Source organism: Kogia breviceps, chromosome 9, assembly GCF_026419965.1.
Source record: "Kogia breviceps isolate mKogBre1 chromosome 9, mKogBre1 haplotype 1, whole genome shotgun sequence".
Taxonomy (NCBI): Eukaryota; Metazoa; Chordata; class Mammalia; order Artiodactyla; family Physeteridae; genus Kogia; species Kogia breviceps.
Window position 1 is genome coordinate 72,629,254 of NC_081318.1, and position 17,629 is coordinate 72,646,882.

Below are 17,629 nucleotides of genomic sequence, written 5' to 3' on the forward strand. Positions count from 1 at the left end.
AAAGTTTTGTTATTTTAGCCAAATATAACATATAAATGAATTTTAAAATTCAAACTTACTTAAAATTTTAAAAAATGATTAGTTCTGGAGGGAAGTAAAGGAAGATGCAATCAATATTCAACATCCAGATATAGATAATACTATCCATGACATTCTACTTATTAAAGTAGCATAAACTTTTCATATACATTTTACAGGAGCTCTATATATTTCATAATAACAACTTAATAAGTATTTTTAAGTAAATTAAGGTAGCTTTACATTAATGTGGGCTATCCCAATTTGCAATGTTTTCACTAGTAATTTTATGTTTAAGATTCCTTCGTGTCATATAAATAATATTAACTTAAATACTATAATATATTTGGGCAACATTCAAATATCAAGCTCACAACTTGATACATGTGGAAGATCTAATAAAGTTAAAAATGTCGAAGATGGCTTTGGTGAAGAGGAAAGGAAAAACAGATACTTCCTTGCGTATATGCCAGCTTTGAGTCTATGATTTGTGGCCTGTCCTCTCAGAGTTGAAAATATCCAGGGGCTACAGGGGCTGGAGGGTAGAAGTTATACTCTTCCTAAGAATTGTCAACACCACTAATGAACATTCATCCAACATGCCTGGCAGTTTCTGAAAGCCTGCCAGTTATGGAGATAAGAGGCAGCTGATAGAGGGTCACGACGTTGTGAACTTGCCCCCAAATCAGGGAACTAGCAGCCTAAATGCAGCTTATATTGCATATCAGTGATAATTATCGACTTCCTCCTAGGAATTACTTGTCTCTCCATCTCCACTGTACATGTATGAGCACCTGCATGGGCACATGCACACACACACCGACACACACATACATATACATTCTTTCTTCAGGTGATTTAGGTTTCTACCCTACACCTGTAACTGATTTCGCTTTTTGATCTTCAATCACTGAACCCTAAAATCCTTTAGGTTCTCATCCCTTAAGTGAAGAAACTCACAGGCTAAGTGGTATATCAAAAGTAGGTGGAATTCTTAGGCAATGTAGTATATTATAAACATAAGCTGCCATTGCTGTTATTATTGATGTCATTATTATTATCATTAATTATTATTTTAATTCTTCAGAGTAATCCATGTAGGAGATTAATTGGCAGAAAACAAGTAGAGAAAGAACTAAAAATTCCAACAACCCAGCAAAATTAATGAAAAAATCAAGAACACATCTGTATTTGATAGAACAAACAAAAAGTATACCTCTTTATCTCAATATTGACCTAGAAAATATTCCTGGGACCCTGGGACAAGCACACTAAATCATCACTACTACTAATGCCAAAAATCAGTTATGACTAGTACATATTTTCTAAAAGAGGATATATGACCTAAATGTTACTAAGTCTTGAGTCCAAGGTCAATTTCATCAACGGTCTTACAATAAGCTCCCCTTCAGAAATGTATAGAAATAAAATGTCTATAATGCACAATAGAAACCATACACAGAAAATGGATTTTTCCAGAAATATGGCAAAAGCGTGCAGTCATTGCTGTGGGTCAGTCACAGTTACTGAATACCTAACATTTATCAAGCCCTTTATGGAAGTACTACATTTAATTTTTAGAAAACTCCATGAGATAGGTAGTAGGATTGCTATTTTACCAATGAGTTAGCTGACTGCTCAGTGAGATAATTCAAATCATTCAAACTTTAACAACTAGAAAATACTAGAGCTAGAATGTGAACCCAAGTCTTAATACCTCCAAAACCTGTTTTCATTTCTGTGTGTCATGCCAATACTTCCAGTTACACAAATGAACTCTTACTTTTGTATGTCAGGCAGCCGTAAGAATAATTGAACAAAAGGAATGTATGATCTTACAAATCCACCGTCAATAATAGAAAAGCCATTTGAAGTTGGAGTTAGGTTTGTGATAAAAGATTTTCACTTCCCTCAAGTCTCAAGATTTCCTTCAAGTCTTTCTCTTGATCCTGCATACACATCTTGGAACCAAGGGCTGGTGTTCTGCCTTGAAATTGAGCAGCAATGCCTGGCCCCACTGTCTTGGCCTCATGACTGCCAAGTTCTACCGAGTAGAACTCACCAAGCTTAGTTGGGAATCAAGAGCAGACTAGTCTTACCATTCTTTCAGGACCCTTTTAAAACTGGACCCATCCTATTCAGATGAGGTAGATCTTCACTTACCAGTTTTTCTGTGAACATGTCTTTGCTCTAACAAGTTCAGTCTCCTCAATCCTCCACAAACTCTCCACTTTATTATCCCTTCCATGACTTTACACATGCTAATAACTGCTTAGCACATCATCTTCTTTCCTCTGCCCACTGGAAATCTGCCTGATCTACAAGGCCTGGGTACAGTTCTCCCACCATGAGGAAGAATACCCTTGATCCTTCACTGATACCTCTCATTCTGAACATATATAAACAAATATGTTATTTTGTGTCTTCCTGATTTGTCCTCATAATATTTAATGATTATTTGAGATGCATAATTTAGCTTTATTTTTCAGGCTAAAGCTTAAGCTTTACGGATAAGAACAATTTAATCTATTATCTCACACTCTTTTGAGAACATCGGGGTTGTGTTGTTCATCAGTTGACTATAACAGTCTCTTCCGGAAAATAGATACAAACAGTGATCAGGACCTGGCATTTATGCCATCCTTCCTGACTCCTAGATTTAGGGATGGGAGCAAATAATGAGGTCAGGCATTAGTGAATGACTTTCTCATGAAAATATCCCATGTTCCACACAATGCAATCAAAGAAGTACAGATTTTGAAATAAGACTGCTCTGGCTTTAAATACTAACTCAGCTGATTAAATAATGGTGGACCCTAGGTAAGTTCTTTTTCCTATATAAATTTTATAAAACACTACATTGTTCACAAAGTTGTTAAAATTAGAAATAAAATGTATAAGAAAGCATATGGACCATAGTTAACCATGAATAAATCATGTCTAGTATAATTTCTATAGGATAAATAGCTCAAGGCACCCTGTCTGCCAAGGTGATATACTTAATCACTAATATTTTATTTTTGCCTTAATTTTTTCCAATATTTAATAACAGATCATGAACTAATGGAACTTTCAATTGCTTCTTGAATTGTAATATTGGCACTAAAAATCATGATCACTAATTAACATTATAAGAGTCATTGTTGAAATCTAGATATTTCATTGATGAATCTATTAATAGTACAACATGAAATCAACATTGCTTCAAAAGCTATTTGGGTAGTTAGGGCAAAACCATATGAATTTCCAAGATTTTGAGTATCTTTGTTAGAAGTATTAATTTGTACTTTTATTTTGACTTTATTATAGTAACATATGGTTTCATATGTGTTTTGAGGACTTTGTTTTATGGTATAAAAAGTAGTTACCATATTCCCCCTGTTTGACTTGCTTAACTTAGATAATTGTCTAACAGCTGTTTCCCCATTTGGTTTTAAGCTGAATATTTACATGACTTCTCTAATGTAGATATTTTGGTACATTTTTATAGTTGTTAATGTATATGCCTGGATTAAATCAAAAGTTAAGTAGATACTACACATGAAAAGAAAAAACAACAAAAATGATGAGTTAAGCTAGAGTTGATTAAGGGTGTTGGAGAAATGTTGAGAACCAGTGCACCACTAGTGGGTTAATGGTCCCAGGCAGTCATGGAGCCGAACAGGGCAGTAGAAGAAAGGAGCAGCTAATGCTCACTGAGCACTTACTTTGTGCCGGGCTCGTTACTGACAGCTTTATAAGCATTGTCTTAGCTTCACAACAATTTCACAGCAACCCGTAAAATAGGTACTCCTTGACTCAGTGAAGACACATAAGTTATCCAGAGCTACTGTAATATTGAGTGAGATGTATGAATCCCATCTGTCATTCAATATGAATAAAGTATATATAGATTAGATCTGCATTCATGACAAGGTTTGCATAGCTTTATATATCACAGAGGAAAGTAGTCACACAGTGTCTTTTCTTTCTCTCTTTTTCTCCTAAAATGATGTTCAGTGAGAGTCTTTATATACTATCATCTAATTATTCTGCCATTGTCCATGTATTTCAACATGGACACCTATCTGCAGAGTAACCACCTTGTAATTTGACTAAATTATTAGGACAATAAAGTTAAATATTTTGAACAACTCTGGGTTGTTATTTAGTTATTTAGGTACAGAAATGCCATTTGAATGAATAGAATTATGTATCAATATATATACAATGCAGTAGTAGGATGAAGTTTTGTTCACTTTGTAAGTGAATGAGCCAACATCATTTGAACAGAAAATTGTTGGTGTTTTCCCCCTTTGGTGAGTGTGTAAACACACACACCAAAATCTATTCTAATTTTTACTGAATTTTAAAGATAGGTTTGGATGAAGTTTGGATGGCTGGGTTATGCTTCCCATCTACTAATAAAATTAAGTATTATCTGCGGGATAAGTGAATATACAGGAAAGTTAAATTGCTTACCATATTCAAAGCATATATTGGATGATCTGGCTAATAATTAAGTCAATATAGAGAGCCAACTTGAACATTTTACACAAAAACATCCAAATGAAAAGATGTGACTTTGTCTAGATCATGTTGTATGAAGAAAACTGTCAACAAGTAGGTGACTGATGCTATTATTATCACTTATTCCCTAATGTTTCTATGGCAAATTCTTCAAGACCAGTTATACCCTTGAATAAGGGCCAAAATCCTGAAGCAGAATTTTTCATGGCCTCTGGATAGAAATTTCAACACATGTCACTTACATGTGGGTGAAATACAGACTAAAACAAAAAAATATCATCAGATAATGGCAAAACTCACCATTTTTCTTCCACTTTACCAATATCAATCAACACCAGAAATTGGCATTTTTTTTGACAGAGTATGATTCCTTGAATTATAACTACATTTTCCAACTGTTTAGCTTGTCTAACTTATCTAATTCCCAGTTATCTAATCGCCCTGACTTGAGTAGATAACAAGTAGCACTTGAGTATAAGAGTGTGACTCAGATAAGGAAGATATTCTTTACCTGGGCTCTACAGAGGGTCCATGAAGGGGCTTTATTATATCCAGAAACTTGATATTAAAATTAGTCTATATGTTCAAACAATACTATTTATGCATAAAGAAATATTTTGAGATTACACACTAAATTTATAATGGTGGCTAATCTTGATGAGGTGGTAGGGAAGAGAACTTCAGTTTTGATCTTTTTTTAAATGCTTTGAAACAACATTTGTGAATTACTTATATAATTAAAATTAATTTAAAAATTGGATATAAATGTACATTTGTAATTTTTTCTGAGGATAGGGGCAGTGTTTTCATCTCATGACAAATTATATGCATCCTTTATATTATATATTTTAACTTTGGAGAAAAATGATGTATTATCTGGCCAGAGACATATAAGCTTCAAATTTTGTACAATCGAAGTAACTGTTTGAGGGGTTTCTTTCACTTTATTTTGTTTTTCCTTAAATGAACTGAACAGACTTAAATATTAGAAATAACATTTTTGAGCAACTATCATTTATACACAGCACCTCATTTGTGGTGCTATGGTATGGGTCAGATTGTGCAGTAGGTGAATTTCAACAAAATCTTACCACTGGCTGAGTTGTTGCCATGGTGAATCAGGAGTCTACATACTAAGTATGTGACTTGATTATGCTATAAATTTTACTCACCTAAAGTATAGGATTTTTTAAGCAGATGAAGTTATGATGTACAAATCAAGTGTGCTTCAGAAAAATAAGCAATAAAAATCACTCAAACTTTATATGATTTTGATCAGAAAAACTTTGACTATTTTAAAAGACTATTTTACATGTGGGGTAAGGAGCCTAAAAAAAGTTATTTTAATGTATTTAATTTATAGAATGAATATCAGATATAGATGGATGGAATTCAGCATGGTATGTATCAAGTAAAACTCAGTATCAGATGCTTCTCTGGACACCACCATTTGAATCTTTAGATTTTTCAAGTACCAACTTAGAGCAACAAAATAAAATTCTCTTGGATCTGTGTACCACTAAATATAATCTACTTCCATTATAGATGATTCACTGGAGACTGAGAAAAATGACTATCCCACAGCAGCTTGGAAACATAGCCCTGTCTATTTAACTCCCTGTCAATATACCTTACACATCAATTATATTTCACCATGCCTATGTCTTTTCCAAAGCAGTTTACTCAATGGTTCATTTATTGTTATCTAGTAATAATGTATTCTTTCATGCTCTCAAGGAGGTGTCTATATAAACTGTAACAAATAATCAGGAGACGGCCAAAATCCTATAAGGCATTTATAGCTTTCTTTCAGTATGAAATTATAGTTAAGTAATTGTTCCTTCTAATTGCCCACATCTTTTAGACTGGTCCCAGGATGTACCCTTTGTCTGATTGTGAAATAGTGACTGGAGATAGTCTGTATAAGCATCCACCTTGTGGATTTTAAGCCCTGTTTCTTTTTTTAAGCCACTTAAAAAAATTTGGTCCAATAATTTTTCCAATAATCCAAAAATATCCAATAATAATTTAAGTCCAAATAATCAAATAGTTGCCTGAACTCTTAGTGCATTTGACCTAGAAAAAAGCTTATGATGTTGAGGTCCATTATAATAAGTAATCCCTTCGTAGTGCAGTTTTTATTTCCATTGGCTTCTAAAATTTAATTCAAAATCTGGCAATAATGATATTTATGTGTTGAAAAAAACTTCATGGCACCAATCAAAACACACTCTGATTATACACTATGACCTGAAAGGTTAATTAATATAAAATCCCATCCAGTGTTTATAAATAACACAGATTTTTAATTCACCAAATACCAAAGAGATTAGTAGTTTTCAATCTAGTTTTCTGCTGCATATTCCTGCAGTCTCTTTGGGAACTAAGAATTGGTGTTATTATCATTATTATATTGAAACTGTGAGAAATAAATCTATTGCCTTAGACTGGCACGCAGCCTCCCATGGTCTGGTCCCTTCCACTCATTCCATCCTTATCTCTCCCTCACACACCTAAGCCCCAAAATAGAAGAGCCTATTCTACCTGAAACACAACCCATCCTGTCCCATTTTTTTGTCTTCATCCTTGCTGCCTAAAAGTTTCTCTTTCTCATGCCCTTCACTGTTAGTCTATGTACCCAGTACTAGCTGTTTGTATTTATTCAGTGCTTACTACATACCATGTCTTTTACTAAGAGCATTATTTCATTTGCGACTTCTAGCAACCCTATTTTACAGAGTATGAGGAAACTTTGGCTAGTCATCCAGATAGTAAATGGCTAACGGCTGAGCTGCAATTTGTACCCAGGCAAACTCCAGATTTTATACTGTGATACATTACTTAACACTGTGATACATTAATTCCAAGTTTCAATAAACTTTAAAGATCAAGAGAAAAACAATAGTTCTCCCATGGGTATTTCCTCTCTGCCCTTTATCTACTCCTGTGACTCCCTGAAATCAAACTAATTTCTCACTACTGATAAAGTTTGTGACATACCCATCTTGTTTCCTCTGCTAGGCATTCTGATTCTTAATAGGCTTTGTGTTAAATAGTAAAACACCTTGCATATGGTGAGCCCTCTATAAATATTAGTTATATGAATTCATCATTGCCAGAATTAAGAGATAATTCAGACTGTATCACAAATGACCTCTGAAAAATTATTTTAAAAATCAATTTAGCATGCCTATAATGTGATAAAGATCAAATTTGGATATTTGTATCTTCACAAATTTTATTTTTTATGTTGAGTTTATAAAACTGACCAACTCTTTGTGCACTCAAGTTTTAAATCCATTCATTCAATCACATGGATTTTTTTTTTAAACTGAGTCAGACAATAGAATTTGAAACTATTATTTGAGAATCCTAGGTGAATTTTGGTTATTCTAAGGAAACAAAATGTTACAACTGGAAATAGTTCTTTATGATAATGACTGTATTATTATTTTATTTGCTTTTCACTGAGCTGCTTCCGAATTTTCATTTTCTGTACATACACATAGGTCGACTCACCTAGATAATAGTAAATAGTTGGGAAAGAGAGAAAAAAATCATTTAATTATTTTTCTTACTTGACACTAAGCAAATGTAACCACTGTTTTTATTCTTGAAGGTAAACTGGATACTTTAATGCTATTTAGAGACAACCTACATTTATTTACTCAGTTTCTTGAATTTCAGAGGGGAATTGATTTGAAGAGTATTTGAGGCGTCTTCCTCATAAGCCACCAAAAGATCACATTTTCTTCCCATGATTTAAATGTTGACATTACAGTTAATTTTGACAATTGTCTGATAGAAGTTTTAAAGTCTAACAATTTCTAGTTAAATAATAATAAAGTAATAATACTACAAATCTCAAAATAATCACTACTACATATAAGATGTAAAATTACTAGGTTGAAGATTTGCCTTTTAGTCTTTCATACTTAAATTTAAAATATACATTGATACAATTACATAATAAAGAAAAAGGTAATTATTTGAGGTTGGTGGTAACTTACTGAATTCAGAACAAGGATTCTTAGAAAAATTCAATGTTAGAGTTGAACACCATTTTTCTTTTAACTTCTGCAATTTAAAAACACTTCACTCTGAAAAGTTAAAATATAAAAACTAATTTTCTAAAGCACAAGTATGCCAGTTTTAAGAATGCTAGAACTTCTCTCAAAAATAAATTGCTTCAGAATTATTCTTTAACTCATAAATAATTTTTTCCTCAGTGACCTAGAGTATGACTAAGCCATGATTGTTAATTATACTCACTGATTATCTGTGACAGGATAACATCCTATTAAATTATCTGAGAAAATAGAATCGAGCCAGAGACCCAGAAGGATATGGATATACCAGCTATATAACTTAAAGGAGAAGAAAAGCTGATTTTCACAATTAGGCTCACACTAGGAATAGTGCTGAGTTATTTGATTGATCCTTGGTGGAAGGAATGGGTCTCTAAAGCTTTCCTGGAGATTCACCCAAAGTAAATAAACAAGAAGCTCACTGGGTCTGCCCTCTGACCTAGAGAAAATTATGACATTTTCTCTGAGCATTAGGTACTCTTTAAGCTGAGTTATTCTTCAATTAGAATGTTACATATCGTAATCTGTTGTTTAACTTACTGCCTAGAACTTACAAAAGAGTTCTATAGACGCTAACAAGGGAAAATTAAGAGCAGTGTTTTCTGGGATAAAATGCTCCTTTCACACTCACACCCCATTTCTCCTTTTGTGATACTGGTGTTGCCTTTAGCGTACTTTGGGCACCGTTACCCAGAAATAAATGCACAATTCTACTCTTGCTTGTTCCTGGTATAAGAAAACGATATGACACTTTCATTTTGATTTTCCTTGTAAAAGAAACTAAGCTAAGTGAGTCTGCCCTTGACAGGTGTGAGGCCCCTAATCAGCACCACTCCGCACGCAGGCTTTTGCAGATTCAGCCAGTGGAAACTGCCCTCCCCCCAACTTTAAACAAAGCCATTTAATCTGGTATCAAGTCAAGGTAAGAAAAAAAGAAACACACTAATAAATAAAGGACAACATAAAGAAGTATAGCCTGCCAACATGACCCTACACGCAAGCCAGAGGAGATTTATAATTTTCTTCCCCAGGGAGGGAGTGACTAACGCACACGCACTGACCATCACCGTCAAGAGGTAAAGAGAGAGTGAAATGGCTCAACGTACACACACCCCGCTCCATACCGGGGACGAGTCTCCAAGCTGCGGCTTGTGCTCTCGGAGGGCCAGGCTGAAGCTGACCGCTCCTACGGCCACGCTGGACACCCCCAGCCCTATCTCCAGCACAGAGAGAACCAAGAGGCTCCCAATAATCTGGCCGCTGGTGCACATCCTTCCTTGGTCATCATTCCTTCCAGATCAGAGAGGGAAGCCAACCATCCACCTTCTTTCTTCCACTATCCTCCTTACCCCTTCTGCCCCCTACCAGACCCCAAAACTTTTCTTTCTTCACCAGCGAAGCATTATCCGCAAGGACTGGATTTCCAGAACTGGAGACCCTCTTCCCTGACCGGGTCAGAGGCAGAGTCGCTCCACCCCCTGGCACGTTCGGACAGGGATCGTAGAAGGATTTTCCCGGTTCGGTTCGGTTCGGTGGTCAGAGTCCAGGGGAGGAGAGCACACCGGTAGAAAGGGCTTTCAATAAGGAGCTGGAACCCTGGAGGAGCCACGGAGCTCCGGAGCCCCGAGCCTGGAATCCGGCTCGGGAGGCGCTGTCCAGAGTTCTGTCGCGTCCCAAGTCTCCGCAGGGAAACCCCGTTCCCTCCTCAGCCTCCCAAACCCTTTCAGGCTCCCCTTTCTTTCCTTGCCAAGTAGATGAGCTTTGCTTCCCCAGATCCAAGGCGGAACTGCTCAGAGCTTCTCTCTCCCTCTCGTCTCCTTTCCTTTGTTTTCGTGGTAACACAAAGTGCTTCTGTGAGTCCCTTGGTCCCCAGGCTGAGCGGGCAGATGATATTCAGCACCACACTCCTCACACTTATTGTGTCGCCAGAAAAAGCGACCTTGTCTGATGGCCTTTTTCCGTCTGGGTTTCTTCTCCCTCGTCGTCGTCGTCCTCTTCCTCCCCTTCTCTCTTGATCTGATTCTCTCTCATTGCAGTGACCTCATTGGGATTTAAGAGGGTGATGGAGGAGGGAAAAGCTTGATCTATTTGTGGGTCCAGAACCAATACTCTTGTCTGGTCCTTGATCGGCCCCGCCTCGGGACGCTTCCCACAGGGATCCAAGCGATCCCTACCTTCGCATTCCCCCAACCCCCCTCTCACTCCCTTCTGGGCTTCTGTCCAGATGGGAGGAGAGGTGATGCCTACGTCAACACGGGGCTCATTCTGTATAAAACTTTCTTCTGCGTGTACACGGGGTGACGTGGGAGCACAGTGTGTAAAGAAAGGCAGAGAGAGCACGGGGGATGGAGAAAATACAGACTTCTAAATTCACTAGGACTCCAAAGGACACTCACCAAGGAACTCCTCTCTCAAGAAGAGTTACACTCAAGCCTGCTTTAAGGAGTTGGCCACTCCCTGCTGTCACAACCTGTCACCTCCCATGTCCGAAGGTTGGGAAGATGCAATTGGCTGGAGCCTCACCCCTGCGGAGGAAGTGGCCACGGTTCCTCCCCAGCTCTCCCCTAGCAGCACAGCTACGTGCGTTCTGGGTAGCATCACCAGACCGCATGCCTGGGACTGCTTGTTCTCACTCATATTCAAGAGATGTGTATATTTAAGTACTACATTGGAAAGGGCATTATTAAAAACAAAAATCTGGTTCACTGCACAACTGTTTATGACAGTTTGACCTCGTCAGAATACTTAGAGCAAGGGCCAACTATGGCTCAGGCATTTTTGTGTTGTAGTCTGATGTACGTGGGACTCTAGAAGTCTGGGTATCAATGAGTCTGGGCCCAGTTTCATGTCCCTGATTTTTTACTTCATGAAAAATCCCAAGGTATTCCATCAGGAAGATCTAGGGAGTGGGGAGGATGAGAAGATGTTTATGGGTCATCTTTCTCAAAAACTGGTTTCTGGGGAACTTGGAGATGGATTGAAGGAAAATAGAAGAAAGGAGGATTGAGTTAGAACACATTGCACAAGACTAGGTCATCTTGACCTCTGAATGCATGCTGACTAGAGCAGGGCAGTTTCCACTGATTAGAAGCTTCTTCTTTTTTTTTTAAGGCCCCAGTGCTGAGAACACTAAAGTAGAATGATATACAATCTATATCATTAGTGCCCATTTTAGTTTTCTTAAGTTTCAGAGCTTCTTTCAGAGTTTAAATTCAAATGTACAGTATAATTTATTTTCTTTTTGATGTATTTATATTCCACATTTTAGAAAAATTGAGTCTTCTTCCCTTAATAAAAAGCAAGTAAGGAAGAATTATGAATTATTAGAGTCTTAATAAGTCTTAAAGAGTCTTCAGCTACTGTGATGTTTGGAGGAAAAATTCAAACATTTATTTTCAATAATTAGTGAATTCACCTTCCACTTCTTGAAAACTCAGTCTACCAAACAGCCAATCATTAGAATCCTTCATATAGTTTTTGGCTTTAATCAAGGATAGTTTATTTTATTTAAATCTTGTAAAACTCATTTAAATGATCCAATTTATACGTAGAAATAATGGAGTAACTATGTTGCCTAACTTTTTGTTTGCCTTTAGTCACTGCTTTCCTTTTTTTTTTCATATATATTCTTCCCCATTGGAAGAGAAAGTTATAGTAAGTGTTAAAATAGATTGGTTAATGCAGCCATATAAAAAGGAGTGTAACTTACAGGATGGAAAATTAATTTTTAGAGGTAGCATAAACAATGGATGAATTTCCCAGAGAGAAAGAAATTAGGAAATTATTATGATTGAATTTTCATCTCTGAATGCAAGGGCTAGAAATGTGTTTTCTTATAAACCCAAAGCCTAATCATATGCTTGACTATAACCAACCTTCATTTCTTGAAAAACAAATATACATGTATGATATCACATATATGGAATCTAAAAAAAAGGGTACAAATGAACTTATCTCCAAAACAGAAATAGATTTACAGATGTAGAAAACAAACTTATGGTTACCAGGAGGTGGGGAGAGGGAGGGATAAATTGTAAGACTGGGATTGACATATACACACTACTATATATAAAATAGATAACTAATAAGGACCTAATGTATAGCACAGGGAACTCTACTCAATAGTAAAAGAATCAAAAAATGAGTGAATATAAGTATATGTATAACTGATTCACTTTGCTGTACACCTGAAACTGACAAAATGTTCTTCATCAACTATATTCCAATAAAAATTTAAAATAATAAGAAATTAAATCCATCCTCACTTATAAATGACTACCAATGAGTCACACCAAAACAGAAATATTTACAGGAATAAAATAAAAACAATCGTTACCATGAACAAGTTACTGTTTGTATTTAACAACATGAAGATCAATGTTGTTAGGACTTTCAACATATCTTACATTACTTGTTCTGGGAGACAAAGTATATTTTCCATGCCCTTTTAAATGATGGAAAGATCCCCACTCCCAATTAAATACAGCAACACTAAATTTTACTCCTAATCATGGAAATCATGGCAAAAAAGGGGGGGGCTCAATTGGCATCCTCTATCTCTCAAAATTAATTGTTAGAGACAGAATTACAAGATAAAACAATAAATCAAGATAAACACAAATAAAGTATTGATACATTGGTATCTAAACACCAGTGGCTCTACAATTAGAGGGTTTAATTTTTCTTATGTTATAGTACAATAAAAAAGCTATTCATGAGATCCATTGATAGATATATGGTTCCATACTTGTACTTCCTCAATAGGAGCAATAGTATAAAAAATCTCAAGTTTGCCACCTGCTGGCTTATGTAGGATACAGTGAATATGAATGTATAGGTAATCTCAAAATAATTTTTATTAAACTTATTAGCTAATCAGAAGAAAATCCTCTGTAATTGCTTTCTTTATGGACCTAGGTTCTGCCAACAAGTATCTAAGGGTTCTGAGATCTTCATACATCCATTTACCCAAATAAGATTTATAGAATTTTTAAATTAAAGTATAGTCAACATACAATATTATATTTGTTTCAGGTATACAACATAGTGATTTGACATTTATCTACATTATGAATTGATCACCAAAATAAATAATCATCTTTCACCATACAAAGTTATTAAAATGGTATTGACTATATTCCCTATGCTGTATATAGAAATTTTAATACATGGAAAAAGGAAAATCCAGGAGCTGGTAAACAAATACCACCTGTCTTAATATAGTCACGTAAGTTGGTGAAATAATCAATTCAGTCACTAATATAAGGTTAGTAAATGAAAAGGTCAAAATTTTAAACTGATTAATTTTGAGAATTGATTTAAATTGTTCAAGCTATTATAAACTAAATTTGTATAGTGATCTTAGGAACTGCATTGAATGACCAGTGTAGTATAGAAGATGAAGAAAAATAAAAATCACAAAATTATTATAAATCATATAGCTGTTTTTAAGTGCTACAAGTCTATTTAATATTTGAATACTCTTGTCAGTGTGGCTAGAAATGATGGTACCTAAGACTTAACTGGGACTTTATAAAGTAATTCTGCTAAAAAAAGAAAACAGGAAATAACACTGTAAGGACCTTTTTTTCCTTATTTAAAGCTTAAGAAGAAGAGATCATTAATCCTGAATTTATCTTTTGCTTTTTTTGTCTTCTAGTGATAATATAGCTTAGAAGTCATTATCTAATAGTAACATCAGTGCTTATGAAAATTAATTAGAATAAGTATAGTATTCAGTATTGTATTTATCACAATTTTCCATTTATGTCTGAAATATCTTTTGATTATTAATGACTTAAGTGTGTAAAAAACCCAAATTATGTATTTCATACTGATACCTACTTTTTAATAAAGAGTGTAATTATTTACGCTCCTAGCCTTTATGGAATAATTGGGACTGGATTTACTCTCCTACTATATACAATATATTCAAATAAACAGTGTTAGGATACCATACGACAGGCAGAGCAGAATTTTGATCCCTGCGAGAAGAGAAACAAACAATGTTTTCTCTCCTGGTCTTTTGACTATAGGCATCTAACAAGCTGTGTTACAAGAAGAGAGGTACCAAGCAGAGCACAGTAATCTTACAGAATTCAGGGACAAACTGAAGAATTTTTGGAGGCTGAGGTACCCAGTATTTTCAGGACAGAGTACTAGAGAGGAGGGTGTTTAATAGAGAAAGAGATCCATAAATCTCCATAGGGCTCCCTTGAGTCTCTTGTTAAATCTAAGCTGCAAAATCAGGGGGTGCAACTACACAAGGCTAGAAATGGAATGACCAGAGAACTAACATCTGAAGTTTACAAGATGTCTGGGAAATTTTTCAGGTTCACAATAGCCAGTGAGAGTTCTTGTTGAATACTCAGCCTTTGGTGGAGAAAACAGGTAGAGCACACATAAGCAGTGGGGCTAAACTATGCATAAAGGCAACCTTATATCTGACATAAAAATGCTTTAAAACAGGCTTCTAAAGTGTCAATCTGTTTGGTAAGTAACTTTAAAAAGTCTAACACATCTTAAATAAAATGACAAAAACTATCATTCAACAATGTAACACTCACAATCTATACTAATTAATACCTGAAATATGAAGAACCAGGAAAATGTGATCCATAACCAGGATTTCAGAGATGATGGAATCTGTTGACACTTGAAGACTTCTATTATAAGTATTAGAAATACGTTCAAAGATGAAGACAAAAAACATTAATGTAATAAAGACATAAACTGAATTTGTAGCAAAAAACAAACTATAATTCCTATAGATGAGAAATTATATATCAGAGATGAAAAATAGTACACTGATTTATTAGATTAGACACCAAAGAAGAAAAATTAGTGAACACTGACACAATAGAAATTAAGTTACACAGAGAAAAATCTCAATACAAATTAAATCACAGAGGAAAAAAAAAAGACTGAAAAAAAATTAACAGAGACTCAATTACCTGTAGAACAATTAAGAAATGATATATGGACATAATATAAACTCTAGAAGAATAGGTATGTGAAAATATTGTAAGTAAAAATAACCAATTATTTCCCAGGTTTGGTGAAAATTACAAACCCGCATATCCAAGAGGTTCAGTAAAATACAAATAGAATAAACACAACAAGGCATACCACAATCAAGTTGCTGGAAAACAGTGATAAGGATTAAAAATTAAAAGCAGCCAGAGGAAAAAGGATGCATTATGTACAGAGGAAAAGAGATAAGAATTACAGATTTCTCGTCTAAATTTATTCAAGCCAGAGGACAAGTGAATTTAAATTACTGAAACTTACAAAGAATAAAAAAAAACCTATTAATCTAGAATTATATTGCCAGCAAAAATACCTTGAAAAATGTAAAGGAAACAGATCCATCAGACCAACAAAAGTTGAGACAATTTACTTAGTAAATTTACTCAATGAAAACATGAGATAATCACTTTAAGAAATATTAAAAGAAATATTCTTCAAACAGAATTAAAATATATCAGAAGGAATCTTGGATCTACACAAAGAAATTCTGAGCATCATAATGGTACATAAATGAGTAACTGTGAACAACAGTTTTTTTTTGGTTTTCATCTCAAACAGACTAAAAATATGCACAGAAACCAGAGCTGCTGTGCAAGAAACAGAGTTTACAGTTCCAGCACAGCCAAAAACATTAACAGCTGAAACAAAGGATATAATGCTTACTAAAGAAAAATAACAGAATCCAGAATCTTTACAACTTAATATTCCTAATATCCTAGATGTAATAAAAAATTATCCAACATATGAAGAACCAAAAAATAAAATACATTTTCTTTCATGAGAGAGAAAAAATCAAGCAAGTGTGAGCAGAAAATAAATCAGATGTTGGAACTAACAGATTAGGATTTTAAGATAGTACTTACAATTATCCCCAATGATCTAAAAGAGAACATTTTTTTCAACCAGTGAATATTTTAGTAGAGAAATGGGGAATTTTAACAACGATAAAATCAGTTTAAAATCGAAATTCTAGAAGTAAAAAATACAATTTTGAAATAAATAAAATTGGAAGGACTTAGCTCAATGAACATGAGAGCATAGGTTAATTTAAATATAGATAAATAATAATTATAGTAAACAATATAAACGTTTTTAAAATGAGTGGGGGTGCAGGAACATCTTAAATGATATCAAATGGTCAAAGATAGGTACAACTGGAATAGAAGAAGGGGAAACTTACTTCTAACTAACAGAATTTGATAAAAGTAATGGACGTCACCTCTCTAGCAAGGTTACAAAAGATTCTGACTACCATCTTAGGGTAAACTCTACTGCCTTCTCTGATGGTAATATGCTAATATGTTAGGAGGCCCACAGACAAGGAATTGAGGGCAGCCTCAGAGCAATGGTCAAAGAGGAATTAACACTCTCGGTCCAACAACAGGAGGAGGGACTGAATCCTGCCGACAACATGAGTGAGTTTGGAAGAAGATCCTTGACGATGGAAGCCTTGAGATGACTGCATACCTAGCCAACACCATGACTGCAAGAGAGGACCCACCTAAGATGCACCAGATTTCCATTTTCCAGAACTGTGAGATAATAACTGTTGTTTCAAGCCACTAAATTCTGGCATAATTTTTTTTTTACAGAGCAATAAACTAACTAAACCAAAGGCGTAACAATTATAAATGTAAAAAAATCCCAAAAAGAAAATGTCAAAACATATGAGGCAAATTGATAGAATTTAAAAGAGAAATGGAAAATTCCACTGTATTTGGAGATTTTAAATACCCAACTGCTAGAACAACTAGAGAAAAAAATCAGCAAGTATGTAGAATAAATAAACAAAACTATCCATCAACTGTCCTAATCAATAAACCAGGGATAATAATTTCTGCTGAGACTTGCTTTTTACTGTAAAAAGAACCAGCTGTTTGACTATTGAGGTTCAGTGAAGTGCAGTGTTCTGCTCAAATTTTTGCTGCCAGAAAGAGACAGTTTTCACACCTATTTCTGATACTCTCTTAAACACTTTAAAAATG

The 17,629-nt window shown here is 34.9% G+C and overlaps 1 protein-coding gene across 7 annotated transcripts in view; it reads right to left on the minus strand.

Annotated features, from left to right (window-relative positions):
• The window catches only part of TMEM196 (transmembrane protein 196), a 54,549-nt gene extending 43,531 nt beyond the window's left edge, over nucleotides 1–11,018 (minus strand). For 2 of the 7 annotated variants that reach the window (XM_059073719.2, XM_059073715.2), the window contains exon 1: nucleotides 9,740–11,011. In XM_059073719.2, the coding sequence (XP_058929702.1) occupies nucleotides 9,740–9,886 (147 nt within the window). In that variant the 5' untranslated portion in view covers nucleotides 9,887–11,011. Of the gene's footprint in view, nucleotides 1–9,721 lie in introns of all 7 variants that reach the window. The other 5 variants (XM_059073716.2, XM_067042638.1, XM_067042635.1 and 2 more) reach the window with 5 other exon arrangements.
• Nucleotides 11,019–17,629: the final 6,611 nt, after the last annotated feature.